This window comes from Macaca mulatta, chromosome 15 (genome assembly GCF_049350105.2).
Source record: "Macaca mulatta isolate MMU2019108-1 chromosome 15, T2T-MMU8v2.0, whole genome shotgun sequence".
Classification (NCBI taxonomy): Eukaryota; Metazoa; Chordata; class Mammalia; order Primates; family Cercopithecidae; genus Macaca; species Macaca mulatta.
In genome coordinates, this window is record NC_133420.1 from 59,275,553 (window position 1) to 59,297,372 (window position 21,820).

General features: G+C 38.7%; 1 protein-coding gene across 2 annotated transcripts in view; it reads right to left on the reverse strand.

Moving 5' to 3' along the window:
• TGFBR1 (transforming growth factor beta receptor 1) overlaps window positions 1-21,820 on the reverse strand; it is a 49,225-nt gene that overhangs the window by 21,559 nt on the left and 5,846 nt on the right. For both annotated transcript variants that reach the window (XM_015117216.3, XM_001112621.5), the window contains exon 2: window positions 2,825-3,070. In XM_015117216.3, the coding sequence (XP_014972702.1) occupies window positions 2,825-3,070 (246 nt within the window). The remainder of the gene's footprint in view (window positions 1-2,824; window positions 3,071-21,820) is intronic.

A 21,820-nucleotide genomic window follows, 5' to 3' on the forward strand; every position in this document is an offset into this window, starting at 1 on the left:
GGTATGATGTTGGCTCACTGCAACCTCCGCCTCCCGGGTTCAAGCAGTTCTCCTGCCTGAGCCTCTCAGGTAGCTGGGATTACAGGCATGTGCCACCATACCTGGTTAATTTTTGTATCTTAGTAGAGACAGGTTTCACCATGTTGCTCAAGGCTAGTCTCGAACTCCTGACCTCAAGTGATTCACTCACTTTGGCTTCCCAAAGTGCTGGGATTACAGGCATGAGCCGTGCCCAGCCAATAGCTCCACCAATTTTTTAAAGGCAGAACATATCTTTTTTTTTTTTTTTTTTAACAGAGTTTGCATACTTTTTATTCTATCTTAACCTGAACTTTTAAGTCCAGATCATTTTCTTGTAACTTCCATTAATAATTAAAATTTTCTGGTTGTTTCAGAAAATTACAATTATTCTGACATTCATCCTGAGCCTTGCTGGTTTACTACTTACCACCATTTCTTTCATACCACATCTTTCCCATTCTTGAGATCTTCAGTAGATTAATCTCTTATCATACAGAGTCCTATTTCTAGTAATTTCCTTCAGGAACAGTCCATGCGTCCTTGTACACTGAACTTGTGGCAAGAAGGCTGTTGCCTTTGTATATGAAAAATCTTGGCCTATTTAAAGAATTTTAGGTGACTACAAAAATGTTCCATTTGCCCTCTGATATTTAAGCAGAAAATCTGAACTTTTTTTTTTTTTTTGCCTTTTATAGGTAACCAATGTTTATGTGTGTTAAATGCTTATATAATTCTTTTATTTTTGAAACTGATACTTTTTATTACATGTGTTTGGATTAATATTTTTTCATTAATTTTGCCTGGTATTCTGTCTTCTTTCTAGTCTCATGCCTTTTTCTGGAATTCTGATAATAAGCATATTGGATCATCTAAATCTGTTCCCTATATCTCTTAATATGCTCACCAACTGTCTTTTCTCTGAATTGTAACACAATTTCTTAAGCTTGTCCCAAACTTGACTATAAAATTATGGCATCCAGTCTGTTGTTCGCTCTCAATAGTGCATTTTTAAAAACATTCATCAGTTGGGCTTTTCTTCTGAAAGCAACCTTTAACAACCGTGAAATGTTCTCATTTCATAGTGAATAACTGAAAATAGACCCTGGACTGTTTGAAAGTTCCTCCCTATCATGTGGTAAACCTATTTCATAGGATGACATCTAATCTATCTAGTTCAGACTACTTCTTTTGAGCTCCTAACTCTTCACTGGTAATGTTTTGCTGTTTGCTTATCTTAGAGCTGGAAATGAGAAGTTTATATATGGTAATTAGAAACATGAGAAATGAGGTGACTTCTTCACAAGGTTTTATAAATCTCTATTCAGATATTTCAAGCTCAAATGATGGAAATGGGAAATTCTGGAATTATCCTTTTCTTTGTCACATTATAACTGCAGATGCTTTCATCAAAGTCAAAGACATAGTAGTCTAACCAACCCTTACCACGGGAGAGCTGCATTATCATGCTGAACAGGTGGAGGACTGGCCTTTTCCTTCTGCGCTACAGCAGTGCTTCCTCCTTTAATTAGCACAAGGCCTGGACCAACTCTGAGTGGAAAGTGAGCAACTGTGTCTGCTCCTCTGAGCACTGAAGCCAGGTGCTTCCTAAAAGGGAACTGAGAGTTCGCCCCGTACCCTCACTCACCCCCAATCCCTCGTCTAAGTTATTGGTCGGACTTTTCAATGACTAACCTTTCTTATTAGTTATTGATCCTATTCTTTACCAGTCTGGTGTCATCTGTACTGTAAATTGCAGAACTGCAGAAGTTCCTCACAAGTGTTGGCATGTGGGTGGCATTCTACCATTAATTCCACTAGTATTAACATAGGTTGCCCTCATTTTTATATTCCTTTGGGATCTGGGGAAAGAGGTAAGAGTTAAATACATGTGCTCAGACTTCCATATTAAACCGGAATCTTAAAATTAAAAAGTTTATTAAGCCTTCAAACTACTGGTTCTGCCAGGAAATTTTATTTATTTACTTATTTAATTATCTTTTTTTTTTTTTTGAGACAGAGCCTCACTCTGTCACCCAGGCTGGAGTGCAGTGGCACAATCTCGGCTCACTGCAACCTCTGCCTCCCAGGTTCAAAGATTCTTGTGCCTCAGCCGCCCAAGTAGCTGGGATTACAAGCATGTGCCACCATGCCCAGCTAATTTTTGTGATTTTAGTAGAGATAGGGTTTCGCCAGGTTGCCCAGGCTGGTCTCAAACTTCTGGCCTCAAGTGATCTGCCCACCTTAGGCTTTCCAAAGTGCTGGGATTACAGGCATGAGTCACCAGCCCCGGGAAATTTTAAATGTAAACTACAGGTGAAGGACCAAAATTCTAGAAATCATGTATAATTAATTTATGCATAAAGATAATAAAACAAGCTGAGATTACAAAATGAAAACATCTAGACTACTTAGTGCTGCTCTGAATTACCACTCATTAAGACTGTTGACTGCTGTAAAAGATAGGAGCATTATATAAGGAAGAAGAAATTCACTCTGAGAACAAAGTAGAGACAATCTGAAGATGTTGTTGGGGCTTTGTCAGAATTTGCTTTTATCTATCCTTTTAGGTATAACAGACCTCAGAGGAAGTCCACCCTGGAACAACCTTCTTAAACAACACACACCCAGGAGGCAGGATCTTGGCTACTCTTATAAGTTTGTAACAGTGGACAAGCCACTTCTTGCCTCTAAACGGAATGAGTTGGATTAGACAACTTCTATGATCCCTTCCACTTCTAAAGTCACAGAGTGTGAAGGGTTTTTCTTGTAGTATCTAGGAAAAAAATTTTATAGAACAACTTACCAGTAGTTGGAAGTTCTATTTTATTGCAATGGTCCTGATTGCAGCAATATGTTGTAGTCACAGACCCAGTTTTTGAAGAGGGTGCACATACAAATGGCCTATCTCGAGGAATTAAGTCAATTTCAGCTATACACATGCTGTTGTGTATAACTTTGTCTGTGGTCTCTGTGACAGAGACAAAGCAGAGCCCATCTGTCACACAAGTAAAATTGTCTTTTGTACAGAGGTGGCAGAAACACTGTAATGCTGGAAAAAGAGAAAGATTCTATTAGAAAAAAATCTCAAGGTTAACAGTTTGGAATTATCCAATATTCACTCTAACAATACATTCTTGATCCTATTATCACACAACTTCTATGCACTGTTCAAAAAAACAACTATTCGTTGCTCTTAGAAGTTTCAAATTATATTAAGAACCACACACATGTGGAAGCCCAAGGAAATGTAGTAACACTTGGATCCAGGTTTTTTCCTGAAGTTTTTTGCTTCCAAGTATAGAAAAATTTTGTTATGTTCAATTTCATCAAAGCAAGGCAAGCATTTGCCTTCCCATTAGAAACAAAGTACATTTAAATTTGTAATGGTTATACTTTTTTTTGTTTTGTTTTGTTTTTAACCAGCCCCAAACTAAACATTCACATACTCCTCCTTTGAGAAGCAATGCGTGAAAACACTACCACCCATTAACTGTAGGCTAATGCCATTTCAGGGGCTTTCTGGGTAATGGAGTAACAGAAACAGATTTGTACTGAGCCAGACACTCCCTATTCCCCTTGATGCAAACCCTAAAAAAGACATGTGTATTCTGGCCAGGACTGGGGCATTCTCTTAGTGAAGCAAAGCAGACTACACCCATAACAATACATACATGCTCCAACCACACAGGCAACCTAACTACAGAAATGATTGGCGGCAAAACACTAGCTTCATGCCCACTTGTATCTACTTGATCTTTACGGCTCAACCCCAGGAGTGACCTCTTGAGGGAAGTCTTCTAATTATCACCAACACCTTCTCATACACACAGATACACCTTCAACCATGCTCTCTGATGAAGTTAAGTGCTCTCCAAAACACACACTGCTTACCAGAATTGCTAGTTTTTTCTTTCTCCTATGAAACTGTAAACTCCTTGAGGCCAGATACCTGTATTAGTCATTCCTGTCAATCTGCCATCTAACACCATGCCTCATGCACAGCAGCACTCAAAAAATACTTGTTGAATCACAATGATAGAATTGGTGCATAATTTCACCATGGTCACGTGAAACTGCAAAGCAGACATGTTCTTAAATCCAAACATTCCAATTACTTGTTAGCAAGGTAAAAAAAAGTCTAAGTACACGGAATGGCCATCTATGACGAGAGCAGAGAGGTCCACTCTATCTAGAAAAGGAGTGGCTAGGCAGACGGGGCAGGATAGACAGAGCTAACTCCCTGAACAGCTAACTTGCTGTACAAGAAAGGGTTAACTCAGCAGGACTGAGTTACTCAAACCCTGCATATTCCCAAGACTTGTCTTCAAAACTAGCCTTGGCTGGCTCTTGGTAGATGAGTTCCGAACCTTTGGAATATTCTCCCTGATAAGATTTCTGTATGCCTGAGGCCTTGGGTCGCATGGTACCAATGCCATCAGACAGCTTATTCTAACAATGTGATTTACAGTGAACGCCTATTACTTCTAGGGGCAGGGTGGGAAAAGTCTGAGGGGCTAAAGCCCGTCATGCAGGTGCTGCAAGCCTAAGTGACTGACCAACAGTAACAACCCTGGACACCAAGGCTCAAGTGAACTTCCCTGGTTGACAACTTCGTGCATGTTGTCACACATTGTTGTTGAATTAAGGCCATCTATGTTATGCCACTGGAATGGGACACCTGGAAACTTGTGCCTGAATTCTCCTAGACTTCACCCCAGGTGCCTTTTCCTTTTGCTGATGTTAATCTGTATGATTTTGCTGTAATTAACTATAACCACGACTCTAACAGCTTTTCTGAGTCTGTGAGACCTTCTAGCAAATCAAGTCTGAGCGTGGCCCTGCAGACTTCCAACTCACTTGCTAAACTCAAATTCAGGAATGTCAGGTTCTCCTCAAGTGGCTGTTTCTTGGTTGCCGGCTTAATTCACATACTTGTCTATTATCTTTACAGACCAGTAAAGTTTTACCTTAATCATTAAAAATGCTTTCTTTATTCATAGACAGGTCAGCTATTTGCTTCCTAAATATGAAAGAAACTCAAGAAAATTACAAGAAAGAGACACAATCGTGCTATATACTTTTTTTTCCTTTGAGACGGAGTCTCGCTCTTTAACCCAGGCTGGAGTGCAATGGCACGACCTCGGCTCGCTGCAAGCTCGTCCTCCCGGGTTCATGCGATTCTCCTGCCTCAGTCTCCCTAGTAGCTGGGACGACAGGTGCCCCTCACCACACCCGGCTAATTTTTTAGTAGAGACGGGGTTTCACCGTGTTAGCCAGGATGGTCTCCATCTCTTGACCTCATGATCCTCCCGCCTCAGCCTCCCAAAGTGCTGGGATTACATGCACGAGCCACCACACCCAGCCTTGTAATACATTTAAAGACTGCTAAAAGAGATAGTAATTATTCATGACAATGTGTGATGGTGATGGCTGTCTGGGTATAATTTCCTAAGGAGGAATTCTGAACCAGGAATTCATGGACTGGCTTCAGAGGTACATGAATCCCATAAAACTATAAGCCAAATGTTATATGTATTTACATTTTCAAGGAAAAGCTTTCAAAATCACTCACAAAGGAGTCTGTGACCCACAAAGCACTAAAACTACCACCATAGGAGATTGTCATAATTCTCTCCTAAATCCTCTTTACTCATGATTAGTCATTCAACCCATGTTTTCTAAGCATTACTTTCATCGGTTACTCTACCAAAAGCTTAGTACACAAAGATTAATAACTAATGCTCACAGCCCTTGAAGAGCTCCAATGACAAGTGAAGGAGAACACTGTAATACAATGTGGTAACCACTATATATAAAAAATATTGCCCTGAATACTCTCCCAGTTCTCAGATCACTGTGGCTCGCCTATGTTGATGAGATAAGGGCTAAACACCTAGTCTAACAAGACTTTTAGTTTGGGGTTCCAACTTACTTCTCACACAACAAATGCTATCTAGGGCCACACACCTCTCACCATTATAATAATCATGTCTTTCATGACCTTGGTCTTTACATATAACATCTCTCTGTCTAGTTTAAACCTATCTTCTTATCTGACTCATCCTTTAAGACCCTATTTCAACAGGATCTTTTCCATGATGTGCTCTAAACCTCGCCCTTACCTTCACAATAATTGGTAGCTCCTTTCGATATGTTCCATAGTGCTCTTTGCATACCACCTTTAGAACAGCGCAAATCAATCTATTTACAGCTTGCTGTTAAAGTGTCTTTCATTGCCTTAGGAAGGGCCAAGCTTGTTTTGTTTTTCACATCTCTGAATCCTGGTTCCTTAGGTAGTGATCAGAAAAATACTTGCTAAAATAATGTTTCCCAAACATACTGGGAGAGAAAAGGATGTGTAAGTTGGGTACAAGTTTTGAAAAAATATTTTCGTTTCAAAAGATAATCTAAAAACAAGAATAAACATTCAAGATCATGAGTAGCCACTGTCTCAACACTGGCACTAGGCTTTTACTGCTGCTGCTTCAGTTGTGTGAAGATCCCCTTCAGGCCAAATGTTCTTGCGGCACACTACACACAGCATAAGTTTCATAGTCATTGTAAAAGAAAGAGTAAAAAATAAAGGGAATTTGAATCGAGCACATGGCAATACAGGCATGGCATGCATATTCAAAAACCAATAGCCTAACAGCCAATACCATATATGCACTTTATTATACGCAAGTGTTATATGGGTCCTGTATGTGTAGTACAATTTGCAAACATTTGTTAGCAGTAAATACAATTGTAGATATGTCATGTTTTTCCATTCTCATTTCCAGCAATAACTGGTTTAGAAAATCATGTAATGAAAATTTCAATAACGTCAAAATATTAACCTTATCTTCCAATGAACAAAATGGATGACATCTCAGTAAAACTTATAAGCCTGTATTTGAGGAATGCTTGCTGGCAGGTGTTTTGGTTAGGTATGATGTCTCCTCCCAAACTTACCAACAAGGCCTTGAAGTCATTAATACCCTCCTGCATAACATTACTGATGAGAAGAGGCACTACTCACAGCTTTTATTATCACTGAAGTTAAAATACAGAAACAGATTTAAAATGGAATTAGACCTAAAGCTATTTTTTTCTACTGAGAAACCTAAACATCATCTGTCACATGGAATAAATGTATTCATTTGAATTTGTTTTTTTTTTTTTTGTAGTTGTCTTTGTATTTAATTTGCAGATTTGGTTTATAGTGGTGTATGAGCCAAGAACATAAGGGTTTTATATCTAGTTTCATGTCTACAGAATTTAAGTAACATTATGAAAAATACACTCTGTACTTCTCCTTTCAAAGAGGTCATTACATTATGGTAAATTTGAAAAAGTCAGTGCTAAAGGGTTTCTCTTAACTAGTCTTTCAATAAGAAGAGGTCACTAGACAAATAAAAACACCACAATAACATAAAGCTTAACTAGGCAAATATTTCTCTCTCCAGGGAATTAAAAAATTCCATTTCACCACTTGAAATCAGTCTTGATTGACAAGACTGCTGTTATGTGATACGGCAAAATCATTTAGGGAAAAACTAAAACAGGAACTTAATTTTTTCCATGAACATATGAGTTTTAATTGCCATTTGTTAAAAAAAAATTCAAATTTATTTTATTGATAGATTTGGCCCCTGGCTCCCCACCCACCCCCCTTTTATTCAACTAGGTTTTTAATTTTTAAATGCATATACAGGGCAAAATTTCAATCTAAAAAATGTATACGATGACATCTCCTTCCACCAGTCCAAAGCCCAAGTTCTCCTCACTCCGCAACACATCACCTTGACTCTTTCATTTGACTCTGCAATTATTCACTAAGCATCTCTATATGCCAGGAACAGTGTGGGCTATGAGGTGTAGAGATGAATAAGACAAGGTATTAGAACTTGAGTAGTTCACTAGGGTGGAAGAGAAAGGCATTAAACAGATCATTAAAATCCTGAGTCCTGAGGAGAATGATCAAAGTGTTTCTACTCAGGTGTCGTAGAAGAGATTATCAAGAAAAGCTGCACCAGCATTCAAGTCAGAACTTGGAGAATATGTACAATTTGTTAGACAGATGAGGGTGAGAAAGCTTTCCTCACTGGGTTTTCTTTCTCAGCGGCAGGATTTCATCCTTAGTGGCTGGCATACCAAGTAAGATGATCAAATTTAAATTGTTCAAGATGCTAACCACTATGTTTTATTTCATCAGGAAAATGAACATAATACCTTTCTGACCTATTTCATCACCTGATTGAGCTAATCAAATGAGATACTGTACATTATTAACACATTTGGAAACTAACATAAACGATTACATAAACACAAAATTATCCCATATGATAAATGGCATTGTTCCCATGTGGTTTTTATTCACAGCCACCAAAGGTAAACTTCTTCCCAAAAGGAGTGACAAAATTCCACTGTAGAATCCCAGACTAACAGAACCACATGAAACTTTGAATATCATCTAGGTAATTCAGTTCTGTCATTTTATTAATGAAGAAACCAAAACTTAAGAATACCAAAACGATTTTTAAAATTTTTTAAAGAAAACCAAAAAACCAAAATGATTTACACAAATATTCTACCCAGATTACAGGTAGATGTGAATCCTCACTATATTCTCACCAGCCCACAGGTAAAATCTATGCAACTATTCGCTGTACCACTATCCCCATGCTAAGTAACCCTAAACTTTAAAGACTCCCAGGTGGACCTGATATGGTTTAGACTCCTCCTACAGTTTTGAGTCTTCTGCTTGATAGCAAAAATAAGAGCCAAATCCCCTGTTTAGGACCTTTCTACTACACTGTCCAACTTTGCCCCCAATCTCTAACAGAGGGCACAGCTTTCTTAATTTTGAGATGCACATTTCTCTAAGTTTTACATTTCTAAAATCCGAATACAATTTACAACCAAAGTAAAAAGAAAACTCCGGCCTCCAGACTGAAAGGTTAAGACATGATGAGTTGTAACCTATGCATGTGCAAACTTGGCTATACACAGAAAATATTACAAATTGTGTATCCCTCATGCAAAATGCTCAGGACCAGAAGTGTTTTGGATTTAGGATTTTTTTCAGATTTTGGAATATTTGCATATACATAATGAGACATCTTGGGAATGGGACCCAAGTCTAAATATAAAATTCATTCATGTTTCATATATGCTTTACATATATAGCCCGAAGGTAATTTAAAATAATATTTGAAATAATTTTGAGCATGAAACAAAGTTCACGTTAAGTACTTATGTGTAGAATTTTCCACTTGTGGCATCATGTTGGTGTGCTCAAAAGGTTTTGAATTTCAGATTGGGGTGTTTGACCTGTATTCATTTCACCATCACTGTAATTACTTGTCTTGATAGCTCCCTTGCAACTATACTTTAACTTAGGGTGAACAAGGATTTCACTATGATTCAGCACTAAAAGGAAAAGCTACTGTGTACACAGAAAATTATAGCAGAACCATGCCAGGAAATACAATTACGAGCAGTGAAATTTCCAAATATTGCAGAATAGATCAGAATTTTCAAAGTTTGCAGATGTTAGTATGGTGACATGTAGACGTCAAAGGAAGTGACATGAGGAAAAAGAGACGACAGAACCCTTGGGGTTATTATTCACGGTATTATAGTATCAGGATAACAACTCTGGGGTAACATATCCCAAGTTGAGATCTTGGCTCTTGGGCCCAATATAAAGGATTTCCTTGGTTGCCTCATTTCAGTACGTCTCGAGGTCACACATGGAAGCACTATTACTTCTATCTACTGCCAGGGCTACCCAGGGTTAATTCACAAGCCCTATATCTTGCTAGAAAAGCTAAGAGGTAAACAGCTGTGTATAGTATTAATATATGGAACAGACACTTCTATCACCCTTGTTAAAGAAATAAAAATTAGCACCAGAAACCTTGTCTTCCCAGGCTTAGTGTGTCATCATCTATACAACCTACTCACAGTCTTTTTATGCATATGTTTGAATACTCTTTCCTTTTTCAACCCTTGTTACTGGCCCTCTCCAGCCTTCCATCACCATCTTCCTCCAATTCAGAGTTCAACTGAAATCTCTCTTTGAAATTCACTAGCAAGGCCCTTATGGTCAAATTCAATATTCTTTTCAAAACGTTTCAGGATATGAGACAGAGTGCCACCCTTTCTTTATTAGTTTTTATATGACATTACAGTTCCCAAACTTTGCATTTGGCCCTTTGGTACATCTCAGATCTACATCTCCAAGCCTCTTGGCCTTTTACCTGTGCTCCAAACTTGTATTTTAACTACACCCAGGAAACACTCTGCTTGGCTTCCTTATCTATGCAAAGTCAAGCAGAGAGTTTAAAATCCAGTTTTTTCATCACTCTGACTTTGCTGGTGATGACCCTTATGTTCCTCACTCTACCCACTACAGCACAACTATACTTTTCTTCGCAGTGAGAGTATTTCCAAATATTACAAACATGTACCAACAGGAAAGTAAAAAACCTAACATGCACAATGTGCTTTATTCAGTTTGCTTCACTACAGCTGAAAGCAGAGCTCATCACTGCTGGCAAAGATGAAGGCAAAAGTTAGAAGTTATTTTAAAAAACCCTTTCAGGGACTAATGTCAGCCCCTTTTATCATCCAACCTATTCTACCCCAGTTCTTCTGAGTAATCTGCCTTATCCCTTTTCTCCATTCTCAACACCACGCCCCCTTCTCAAGATGTGCCCTCTCTTCTCCCTCATCCACCTCTGGAGTAAAGCATACTATACAGATTTTCCTCTTCTTTTTATTAAATATGTTGCTTTATCTCTATATACATGGCTAAAACCCTGACCTCCAACACCCTCCAGCCTACTATCCTAGGTTTTGTTCCTCAAAATACTCAGTTCTCAATTCAACCCTCCTGGGTCTACCCTGCAGCAGTAATATCAAAGTAAGCTTGTCAAAATAGAGAACACCATACAATGTACACAAAATTTTCCTCTAGTCCAGATAATATTTCACCCGTGAATTTAGGGCATCAGAATAAACATCTGATTTTTTTCCAGATAAATTCCATTTACTTCTGCCACTTTTAAAGAATTTAAGATGTATTGTTTATCATTTAACCCACATCACATCTTAAAATAGGGCACTCCCAAATTCACAAGCTCTTGTTTTTCCACATTATCTTCATTTTCCAGTCTCCTAGTCTCAATGGAATTAGCCAGTATAATGTTAACTGGTATCAGAGAAAACACACTAAGAACAGGCTGCCCAAATGGCAAGATGAGATTTAACAGGGCAACTAATACAAAGGCTTTCACTAATATTCGAAATAAATCACACAAGTACAGCATAAAGATCTGGTTAGCAGATTTGAGGAGTTTAACAACACATTTGAAAAGAGTCAGAGCCTTTATCTTTTAGTCCATTAATTGTACTATTTAGAGTTGTCTGAGGAAACAATAGGTGAAAGCAAAAATCCAAACTTGCAGATGTTCATTACAGTATTTTATGATTGAAAACCACCTATGTGAATGACAATACAATGACAGAATGAATCCTGATCCAATCATAAGTGAAAAACTATACAGCCATTAAAACTGGTATTTCAGAAGCATGTTTAAGGACAAGGAAATCGTCCTACTACTAAAGGGAAGGAAGTAAAGCTGTATAGTGTGATGACAATTATAGTCCTTTCAAGTGACCTTGTTTTTGTCCCACTTCAATGAGATGAGGGGATATTCTAATATACAGAGCAGATGCGTGCACTTTGCCTTACCCCAGGCCCTGAAAAGAAATGGAGAAACTTCTATGTCTAATGGTGAGTGGTAAAACAATAACCGAATTTCTTATTTGCTCTCAATCTAAGTATGCTATTACACAGTTTCTTACTAGATTTTAATTTGACTAGTGGGTAGGTATTATAAGGATATGGTAGTTAAGCTGATGGAACTCAGAGACAGAAAAACAAGTTAAAATCCTATCTTTGCCAGTCAGGCACTGAGTAATCCTGAGGAAGTCACTTAACTCATTTGAACTTAAATTTCTTCAACTTACTTCCTAAATTCATAACATGCTAACAGTACCAATCTCAGAAGGTTTGAGGGTTAATGAAACAGCATACATAGAATACTTAGCACAGTGCCCAGCACATAAAAAAATGCTCAAAAATTACTTTATGCACTTTTTCAGCAACTATTTCTTTAGTGCTCCTACTATGTGCCAGTCTCTGGTCTAGATGCTAGACAGAGAATCAGAGCTAACGCTGAGACAGCTCTGGGAGGCAATACTGACACAGAACACAACATAAACCATATGTACATAAAACAGTGAATGTTCATGGTACCTCTATCGTCTCTTTCTCCTTCATAAATATTCATATAGTTTTTCAACAACATGACTGAACAGACCTGGCTCAAGAACTTCACTGTAGTAGCATTAGGCACACACAGAAAGTATATTTTCAGTTCCAACCCAAATTAACAGTGTAGGGACACATCCAATGTATGTATGTAATATCCCTAACTAATAAACAAGTTAATGTCTACTTAGCCATAAAATGTTCATGCTGGAAGGAAAGTGAACAGAAGTATCAGATCCCAGTTCCTTTAGAGATGAAGAAACAGAAATGTCCTAATAGTTACATCAACATAATCTAGATTTACTCCAAAAGTACACAAAGAAAAAAAGGATTACTTGATAATCTACGGTGATTTCCACCCCTACTCCCCACAACCCCTCACGTAGAACAAAATGAAAAATTCAAATTTTCCCTTTGGAAAGCACAAGTGGCTGTAGGAGACACTGGCTTGGCTGCACAGATAATAAGGCGTAATAATGAACGTAAATGAAAGTGGCAGATCATCCTGGGCTAGGGGAATGACATACAAAACAGAACTGTGGCAGAGAAGGAACTGTGGTAAGAGAACTGTGGTAACCACTCCCAGCTGCCATTGACTCGGGGCAGAGGAGAGCAATACCTGGGCCAGCAAACAGCGAAAGATCTGCTGAAGCCACAGTTGAAGAAATGAACTGATGGTCCTGTGCAGTTAGTAATTTTAGAAGCAGAAAGCAAGGCCTGAACACCTTTTTCTCAGAACACGACAGTGAATGTAACCTGTGTAGCAAGAAAGAAAAAAACCTTTACGAGGACAGAGATAATCAGGATAAGATTCCTCCCCTCAAGTTTACAATGCAGAGAACACGCCACTGATAAACAGTGATGCAAACAAAGCGCACAGATCAGAGGACAGAAAACGGAGATTTCTCTGAAAGACGACACCTAAACTAAGACTTAAGGAAAGCTAGTGAAGAAAGGAAAGTCATTTTAGGTAGAGGATATACAAAAACATCGTACAAAAGATGCCAAAATCGGCCAGGTGCGGTGGCTCATGCCGGCAATCCGAGCACTTTGGGAGACGGAGGTGGGTGGATCACGAGATCAGGAGATTGAGACCATCCTGGCTAACACGGTGAAACCCCGTCTTTAGTAAAAATACAAAAAATTAGCCGGGCGAGGTGGCGGGCGCCTGTAGTCCCAGCTACTAGGGAGGCTGAGGCGGGAGAATGGCGTGAACCCGGGAGGCGGAGCTTGCAGTGAGCTAAGATCCTGCCACTGCACTCCAGCCTGGGCGACTGTGAGACTCGGTCTCAAAAAAAAAAAAAAAAAAAGCAGCCAAAATAAAAACTTGAGCCAGGCATGATGGCATGCACCTGTAGTCCCAGCTACTTGGGAGACTGCGGCAGGAGGATCACTTGAGCCCCAGCAGTGTGAGGCTGCAGTGAGCCATGATCAGGCTACAGCACTCCAGCTTGGACAACAGAGTGAGATCCTGTCTCAAAAAAAAAAAAAAAAAGAAAAGAAAACAATAAGGGAGTTTGGCAGTTTAGGTGATGTAAACAAAAACCAAAAAAATTGATAAAATTCAACAGCTGTTCATGATTTTTAAAAATCTTAGCAAACTGATAAAATTCAACAGCTCTTCATGATTTTTAAAAATCTCAGTAAACTGCAGTATTTAAAAAAAAATCTGAAACAAACAGATTAAAGAAAAGGCATAAAAGCAGGCATTACATTTAATGTTGCATGATTGTTCGTTTTCCCCTGAAATCACAAATAAGAAAGGGATATCTATCACTACTTCTCAACATTATATTACAGGTCTGAGTGTAATAAGAAACAAAAGAAAGACAGACTAGACAGAAACAGAACTACCATTACTTGCTGAGAACAACTATGTACATGGAAAATCCAAAAGTGACCTACAGATCAACTATTAGAATCAATTAGTAAATCTAGCAAGGTCACTAATACAAGGTTACTCACTATATCAAAAAAAAATTAAGTTTAATTTAAAAATCATTCTTAAACCAGCAACAAATAGAAAACATTTTTTTAAAAATCTAAAAACTAGGAATAAACCTAACAAAAGACAGGTAAGACCTCTGCAGAGAAAGCTTAAAAAACATTACTCATTAATAGAAATTACGAAGGAGATAAAATAAAATTTTAAAATGTATTTATAAATGGAGAAAAATGACAAGCTCCTAACTGGAAGATTCAATACTGTAAAGAGGTCAATATTCCATAAAGTGATCTGTAGATTCAATAAAATCAAATCAGAATCCCCACAGGGTTTTTATTCAGTGGGAACTGACAAGTTGATTCTGAAATTTATATGGAAAAACAACATCCCAAGAATGACCAAAGTAATCTCTGGAAGACTTACACTACTAGATATCAAGACTCATAACATCATAATAATTAAGACAGTATTGTAATGGCACAAGGACAAATAGGCAAACAGAACAGAGATTCCAGAGAAACAGACCCTCACATGTACAACCTCTTGATTTATGATGAAGATGATACTATTGTACACTGGGGGAAAGAAGGTATTACCAATAAATGGTTCTGAGTCAACCAGGTATCCATATTTTAAAAATAATAAAAATCTCATACCATAATAAATAACCAACTCCAGATGGACTACACATCTCAATGTGAAAGGTAAAACAAACCCTTTAAATGAAAACACAAAAACATTTTTAAAACATTTGGGTCAGAAAGAGGAAGCAAACAGGATTCAAAAAGCACTTAACCTTAATGAAAAAAATTGAAGGCTGGGCACAGTGGCTCACGTCAATAGTCCCAGCACTTTGGGAGGCCGAGGCAGGCGGATCACCGGAGGTCAGGAATTCAAGACCAGCCTGGCCAACACAGTGAAACCCCGTCTCTACTAAAAATACAAAAAAAATTAGCCAGGCGTGGTGGCGGATGCCTGTAATCCCAGCTACACATGAGGCTGAGACAGGAGAATCGCTTGAACCCAGGAGACAGAGTTTGCAGTGAGCTGAGATCGTGCCACCGCACTCCAGCTTGGGTGACATAGTAAGGCTCCGTCTCATCTGAAATGTTCATCTTCCTTGTCAAACAAAACGCCAAAGCAAGCAGTTAAATTGCAGTTGCAGTCTCCTAGAAGAACACAGCTGAATTAAACCAAGCAAGGACAGAAAAGCCTGCCAAAATGAAAGAGCTTTTGTATTATTTATATAATATTTGTATTTTTATAATATCTCTAATCATTAAATTTTGGACTCCCTTGGGGCATAAAGATATAAGCATCTAGTGTTGACTGAACTTCGTTCAGGGGAACATTTGCCCTTTGAGACTAAACTATATGTATATGAAAACTTAGGCATGAGATGTACTGCAATCAAGCTAATAAAGTTTTCAGACCTCAAAATCTACATGCCGAGGCTTGGCATTAGGATATGGGTTTCCAACTGCTGGTAGCATTGATACAGTAGCATCTTCGCTAATGAAGAAAGCGGTGGGTTGGTTATTAAAAGATAAGGATCTGCCAGGCTCAGAGGCATAAGGGTCTTGATGTCATTTATTCCTTGGAGAACTGAAGATACAACACAGAAGACTATCTTGCAGAATTGTGAAATCTATATACAAGACAAAAATTACTAGGCTCTAGATAATAATTTAGAATGGTTCACAGGTGATTATCCTCATTTCTTCCATGAGACTTTCCTTTTTCCCAGTTACAGAGACTAAGCTAAATCAGATGGAAGCACCCAATTGCTTAGGGCAACGACACTATTTCCTCAGGGACACACCATCTGTTTGCAATGCACAGCTAATTCTGAGCCTGGTGGTCCTTGCAGTTTCCCTTAAGACTTCTGCCTGATGCCTAAAATCCCTTAAAACTCCTCCCTCCTTTCCCTTCTCCCATGGTAAGGCAAGAGCAGGCCGGATCTGACAAAACTTAAATGATAGATGAGATCTAGATAAAATACTTATGTGGCCTTATTATTATTATTAAGAATAAAGAGGAAGAAACAATTATGATCATGGGGAGAAAGAGAATGTGAGAGCAGAAAGGCTCAAGTTTATATATGCATCGAAATAAGAAGGAAGAAAACAAAAGGACAATGTACCATGGAAAGAAGGAAAGGAAAATAATGGAAAGGGAGAAAAAAAGAGCATCTCTTCCTAGGAAAGTAATCTACGATGCTGTGTTAATCTGCCAGTGCTCTGGTGGGACTGGCAATCAGAAACTGTCTTTCCTCACTGACAAATATGACCAGACTCTGGTCCCTGGTTTGTAATTTTTTTCCCAAATGTAAAATGAGACAAAATAACTAAAACTACTTTAACTTGTTTATTTTGATAAAATAATTACATATAATTATTGTTGAAGGAAATCTACAATACACAATCTTGGGTATTTTTATTTAAATCTATTGCACATTGAATAACAAAATTAAAATGTCAGTTTTTCAACTGGAGAAAGTACTCAAATCAACAACCACGTGCTGAACAAAGAGACCCAATTAGAGCACATTATAGTTTGATTTGGAAATGAATACATCAAGGAAAAACATAAAAAACCCATACGTATATCGTGTGCATGCATACAAATGAAAGGGCAGTTACTGCTTTTCTATCTCTGTATTTCTCTTCAAGTTTAACTCTATCCTCCATGTTCAGTGCTCCCAAATATCTGTATTAGTCCTAGTTTCTCGCAGAAAAAGCCATTTGTTTTTGCCTTTTCCCAGGGGACCTATTTGTAATTCAATGCATATTTAAGAATCGTATAATGTAGAAATGTAACAGGATGCCTGAACAAGGTGTCCTAGAACTATAAATATACACTATTATGTAATCAGTGAGGTTTACACCTAGGAAATCTAGATGGAATGGTTTTCCTGAAGCAAATGAACAAAAATAAGGAGGTTCAGTCTCGGTGGTGAGAACAAGGAAACACTGGAACAGACCTGAAGTAGCTCTGCAACTGCAGAAAAAAGGAAAAGTGAATCCTTACAAATTATGGAGAGTGATAAACCCGAACTGTTCACTTTATTTCTCAATGGCCCATGTACAAAGACTTCTATAAAAGCTTCTGCTCAACAACAGAGACAAGCTTGTTTTTCCCAATGAAATCAGAATGCTTCCAACCAAAGAATGCCCTCATGCTAATGTACATGCCTATCTTTTCTATGAATACTGGGATTACTGTGAGACCAGTACAGCAGGGCCACACTCTCAGATAAGTGTGGTCTCTCCTAAAGTAATAATTCCCAACGTCCATTACTCAGGAATGAAGCAGTTCTTCAAACAAGAAACCCAAGCAAAGACACTCTGGATCTTGCTGACTGGCACGTGTTTGAAGGTAAACGTCTGGCTCTGCCTTTGGTGGCAGTACTCAGATGAAGTGTACCAAATGGAGACACACCAAAAGATAAGGGCATGAGAAAAATGTCTTTGTAAGCCAGACTGAATAGTTTCATGTTGCTCTCTATTTATTATCCTCTAGCTTTTAGCAAAGCTTGATTTAAATGTCCTAGCCTCACATCAGCTGTTCCACTGGCATTAGAGAAAGACTAATGTGTTCATACTTGGATCAGGGACTTAAACTGGAGAAGAAAGATGGAGGCAGCAGCACTAAATTGAATCCTCAATACGTGTCAAAGGGGAAGCCTCGGAACAAGAATCAGATTATTGCCAGATCCAGTAATAACCTCTTACCACTTGGAGATTCTCCCTGTATTATAATCTTGGCGTGTGGGGTTCCACTTTATTAAGGAAGGTGGCAACCTCCTCATGAATTCTCGATAGGCAATGAGATCTATGCAAATTATCAGTCTTCCTTACTTGCTTTGGTTACCAGAAAACTCAGAGCTAAATAAGTACTGTGTTCAACTTCTAAAGCTTTCCTCAGCTAAACTTACGGATAATTGTTGTATTTCTCTTTGCCTTTTTAACTTACTGATTCTTATCTTTTGTGGTCAGATTTGGTCTTACTGAATTTGGTATTATTTCAAGCTTCCAAAATCCTTTTTTGGAAAATGACCGGAATACAAGCCAATCAATGGATAAACTAACTTTTCTCATATAATACAGGAGTTACAAGATACTGCTCATCTTGAAGCCATGAATCCTAGGGATATTTAGACTATATTTGGCTAAAATTGGTAAGCAAGGAAGCTTGGACTTTGCCCAAAAGTACAGAATTCTAGAGGAGAAACAGAACTTAGAGATAAATAAGTCCAACCTCCCACCTAATGTAAGAAATTCCTTCTACAATTTCTCAGACAGGTTATCTAGCCTCTGCCTGAATAGTTCCAGTGTGACAGGGAACATACTACCTTACAATGTTCCATTTTGACAGCTATGGTAGATAGTCATTCCTTACATTGAGTTGAATTCTGCCTTTCAGTCTACCAATTAATTCTAGTTCTTCATTACACTGACATGTACTTCTTCTTTCCGAAGACATTCTTTCACTTATTTAAATATATAATAATTCCCCTTCATTGAATACCTACTGGTGTCAGGCTATGTACTAAGTGTAAATACTACTGTACACTATCTTCACAACGATCAGGTAAATTAGGAAGTATCCTCTTTGAAAAGCGAGTCACAGATACACCGATTAGACTCTAATTACAGCCAGGTATGTTGGGGCTTATATACTACTCCTATAAACAAAGATTTCATTAAATTTCTGACAACCAAGTCACATGAATTGAATCTGCCTTCAAAACTGAAAGAAAAATTTAAGTCAGATCAATCCAAACAGAAAAGGAGAGATGGTCTAGGGATACAATGGCACCAGTGTTTGGTTCATTGGGAAAAACAACAGGAAAAGCATTTAAAAGGATAGCCATCAGGGAGCTCCAGGAAATAGTAAAGCTGACACCTGTAACATCAGCAACCATGACCGGAGGCCTAGGCCGCAAGCAGGAAACTTCCTCTCTTTTATCTCAGCCAAGAACCACACTCGCAAGAGATCAAACGCATTACTGCAGAGAAAGCTGCACCGTCTGAAGATTAATTTCAATACAACCAGAAGATCACGAGTAATTCTGATTATATACGTCTTTACTAAGAGAGGTGGGAGAAAAACAGAAAGCGTGAACCTGCAAAACAGGAGAGAACTATATCCCAGCAAACGGACCAGGACTCCAGATACAGGCTAGGACTAAATAAAAACTCCATTTAAGGTAGCGTTTTAGGACACTAGAATCCTCCCACCCTCAAAAGAGAAAAAGAGAGAGAAAGAATATGAGGTGAATGCTAGATGCTAGTAGCCACTTCTTTGCTTAAGGTTCTCTCCCATTTCCAACTAGGTTCCATTTTTTACCTTTGCTGACTACTGAGCAATTTTATTTGGCTACCTTCACCTCAAACTCAACATGCTTAAACCAGAATTCATCTCCCCTTAATCCTCGTGCCAAATTACTCATTAAGTTAAAGGCATTATCCAGCCTTAAAAAGCTTGGAGTCATTCTTTTTTTCTTTCATGGAGTCATTTCTGTACTCTACCTCTTTACAGCTAAAACCTACTGCCACTCAACAAATATTTACTGAGTGCCTAGGATGCACCAGGCACTTTCTACACACTTGAGATACGTTAGTGAACAAAACGAAGACATTCACTTTCACAAAGTTTAGAATGATAGGAAAGAGACAATAAACAGTAAATAAGTATATATGATAAGTAAATACAGTATGTTAGAAGGTATTGTTACAGAGAAGGAAAGCACTGTAGGATGATGACACCATTTTAAAAGGTGGCAGGATAAGCCTCACTGAGAAAAAGGTGCCATCTGAGCAACGACTTGCAGGAGGTGAGGGAGGAAGCCATGCAGGTATGTGAGGGAAGAGCACACAAGCAAGGGAACAGTCACACACAGGCCCTACTACCAATTCCTCTGATTTCTTTGTTTCAAATGTCATACAGTCACCATTTCACCCCGTTCCCAATGCCATCAAACCAACTCCAAAATCTCCCTGGGTAGCCACCCTGACCCATTCCCTCTGTGGCACAATTAGACATTCTTTTTCCACATTAAAACACTCACCTGATTTTCAAGGCCCATAATTCTCTGCGCCCAACCTTTACACCATGAACTTCCATTTCTCCCCTTAGAATTCTTGAAACTTAGAATGTTGTTTCTCCACATACGCCATCCTTTCCAGCTAAGAGGTGCCTCCTTTCCACCACACATCCACTCAAAGCCCTATCCTCCTGCAAGGCAGAGAGATCAAGTCCTACCTCCTCTGTAAAGCAGTCCCTGTGGTTGCTAGTACTGAGTCTGTAGTCATATTTCCTCAGCATCAATTTTTTAACAAGCAAGACTGCCTCTCACTTTTCCTATATTTCTCATCATGTTGATCACTACTAAATATTTGCTAAGAATAGATGAGCTATTTCCTCTGTAAACTGAAGCTCTTTGTCAATTTAAACACTTTTATTAGCTTTCATAAACTGCTGAAATAGAATGATTAAAGAATGGTTTGTTGTTGGTTTTTTGGGGGGTTTTTTTGTTTGTTTTTTTGAGATGGAGTTTCACTCTGTCGCCCAGGCTGGAGTGCAGTGGCGCGATCTCAGCTCACTGCAAACTCTGCCTCCCGGGTTCAAATGATTCTCCTGCCTCAGCCTCCCAAGTAGCTGGGATTACAGGTGCATGCCACTACGTCCAGCCAATGTTTTGTATTTTTAGTAGAGACGGTTTTTTAATTTTTTGAGACGGAGTCTTGCTTGGTCGCCCAGGCTGGAGTGCAGTGGCGCAATCTTGGCTCACTGCAAGCTCCGCCTCCCAGGTTCATGCCATTCTCCTGCCTCAGCCTCCCGAGTAGCTGGGACTACGGGCGCCCACCACCATGCCCGGCTAATTTTTTGTATTTTTTAGTAGAGACAGGGTTTCACCATATTAACCAGGATGGTCTCGATCTCCTGACCTCGTGATCCGCCCGCCTCGGCCTCCCAAAGTGCTGGGATTACAGGCCTGAGAGACGGGGTTTCATCATGTTGGCCAGGCTGGTCTTGAATTCCTGACCTTGTGATTCACCCACTTCGGCCTCCCAAAGTGCTAGGATTACAGGTGTGAGCCACCGTGCCCAACCCAAGAATGGTTTTTTATACTTAAAAAAAAAAAAAAAAAAAGGGGTGCGAGATTTGCTAAAATGTTAATAATGGCTGGTGATGGCTTTTTTGTTTTCTTTAACACAAATTTTAAATCCTGTGCTTATGTTACTTTTAGAGGAAAAGAATTTGCTATGAATATATGTATAAATCAATACTAATAATAAGTAATCAACTATCACTGGACTTGTCAGGGAGACTCAAATTACCTAAAAATATAATGTTAAAAAAAGACTGTTAGTATCTGAATAGCCCGCAGTTGCAAAGAAATAGTAAAACTGTAATCAAGACAATCTGAAGCAAATTCTCATGGTTTGCAAAAAAGAAAAAGGAAACTTTCCTGCTGAAGTGGCTCTAACAATGTATTTACTCTATACGAAAGCAGCATGGAC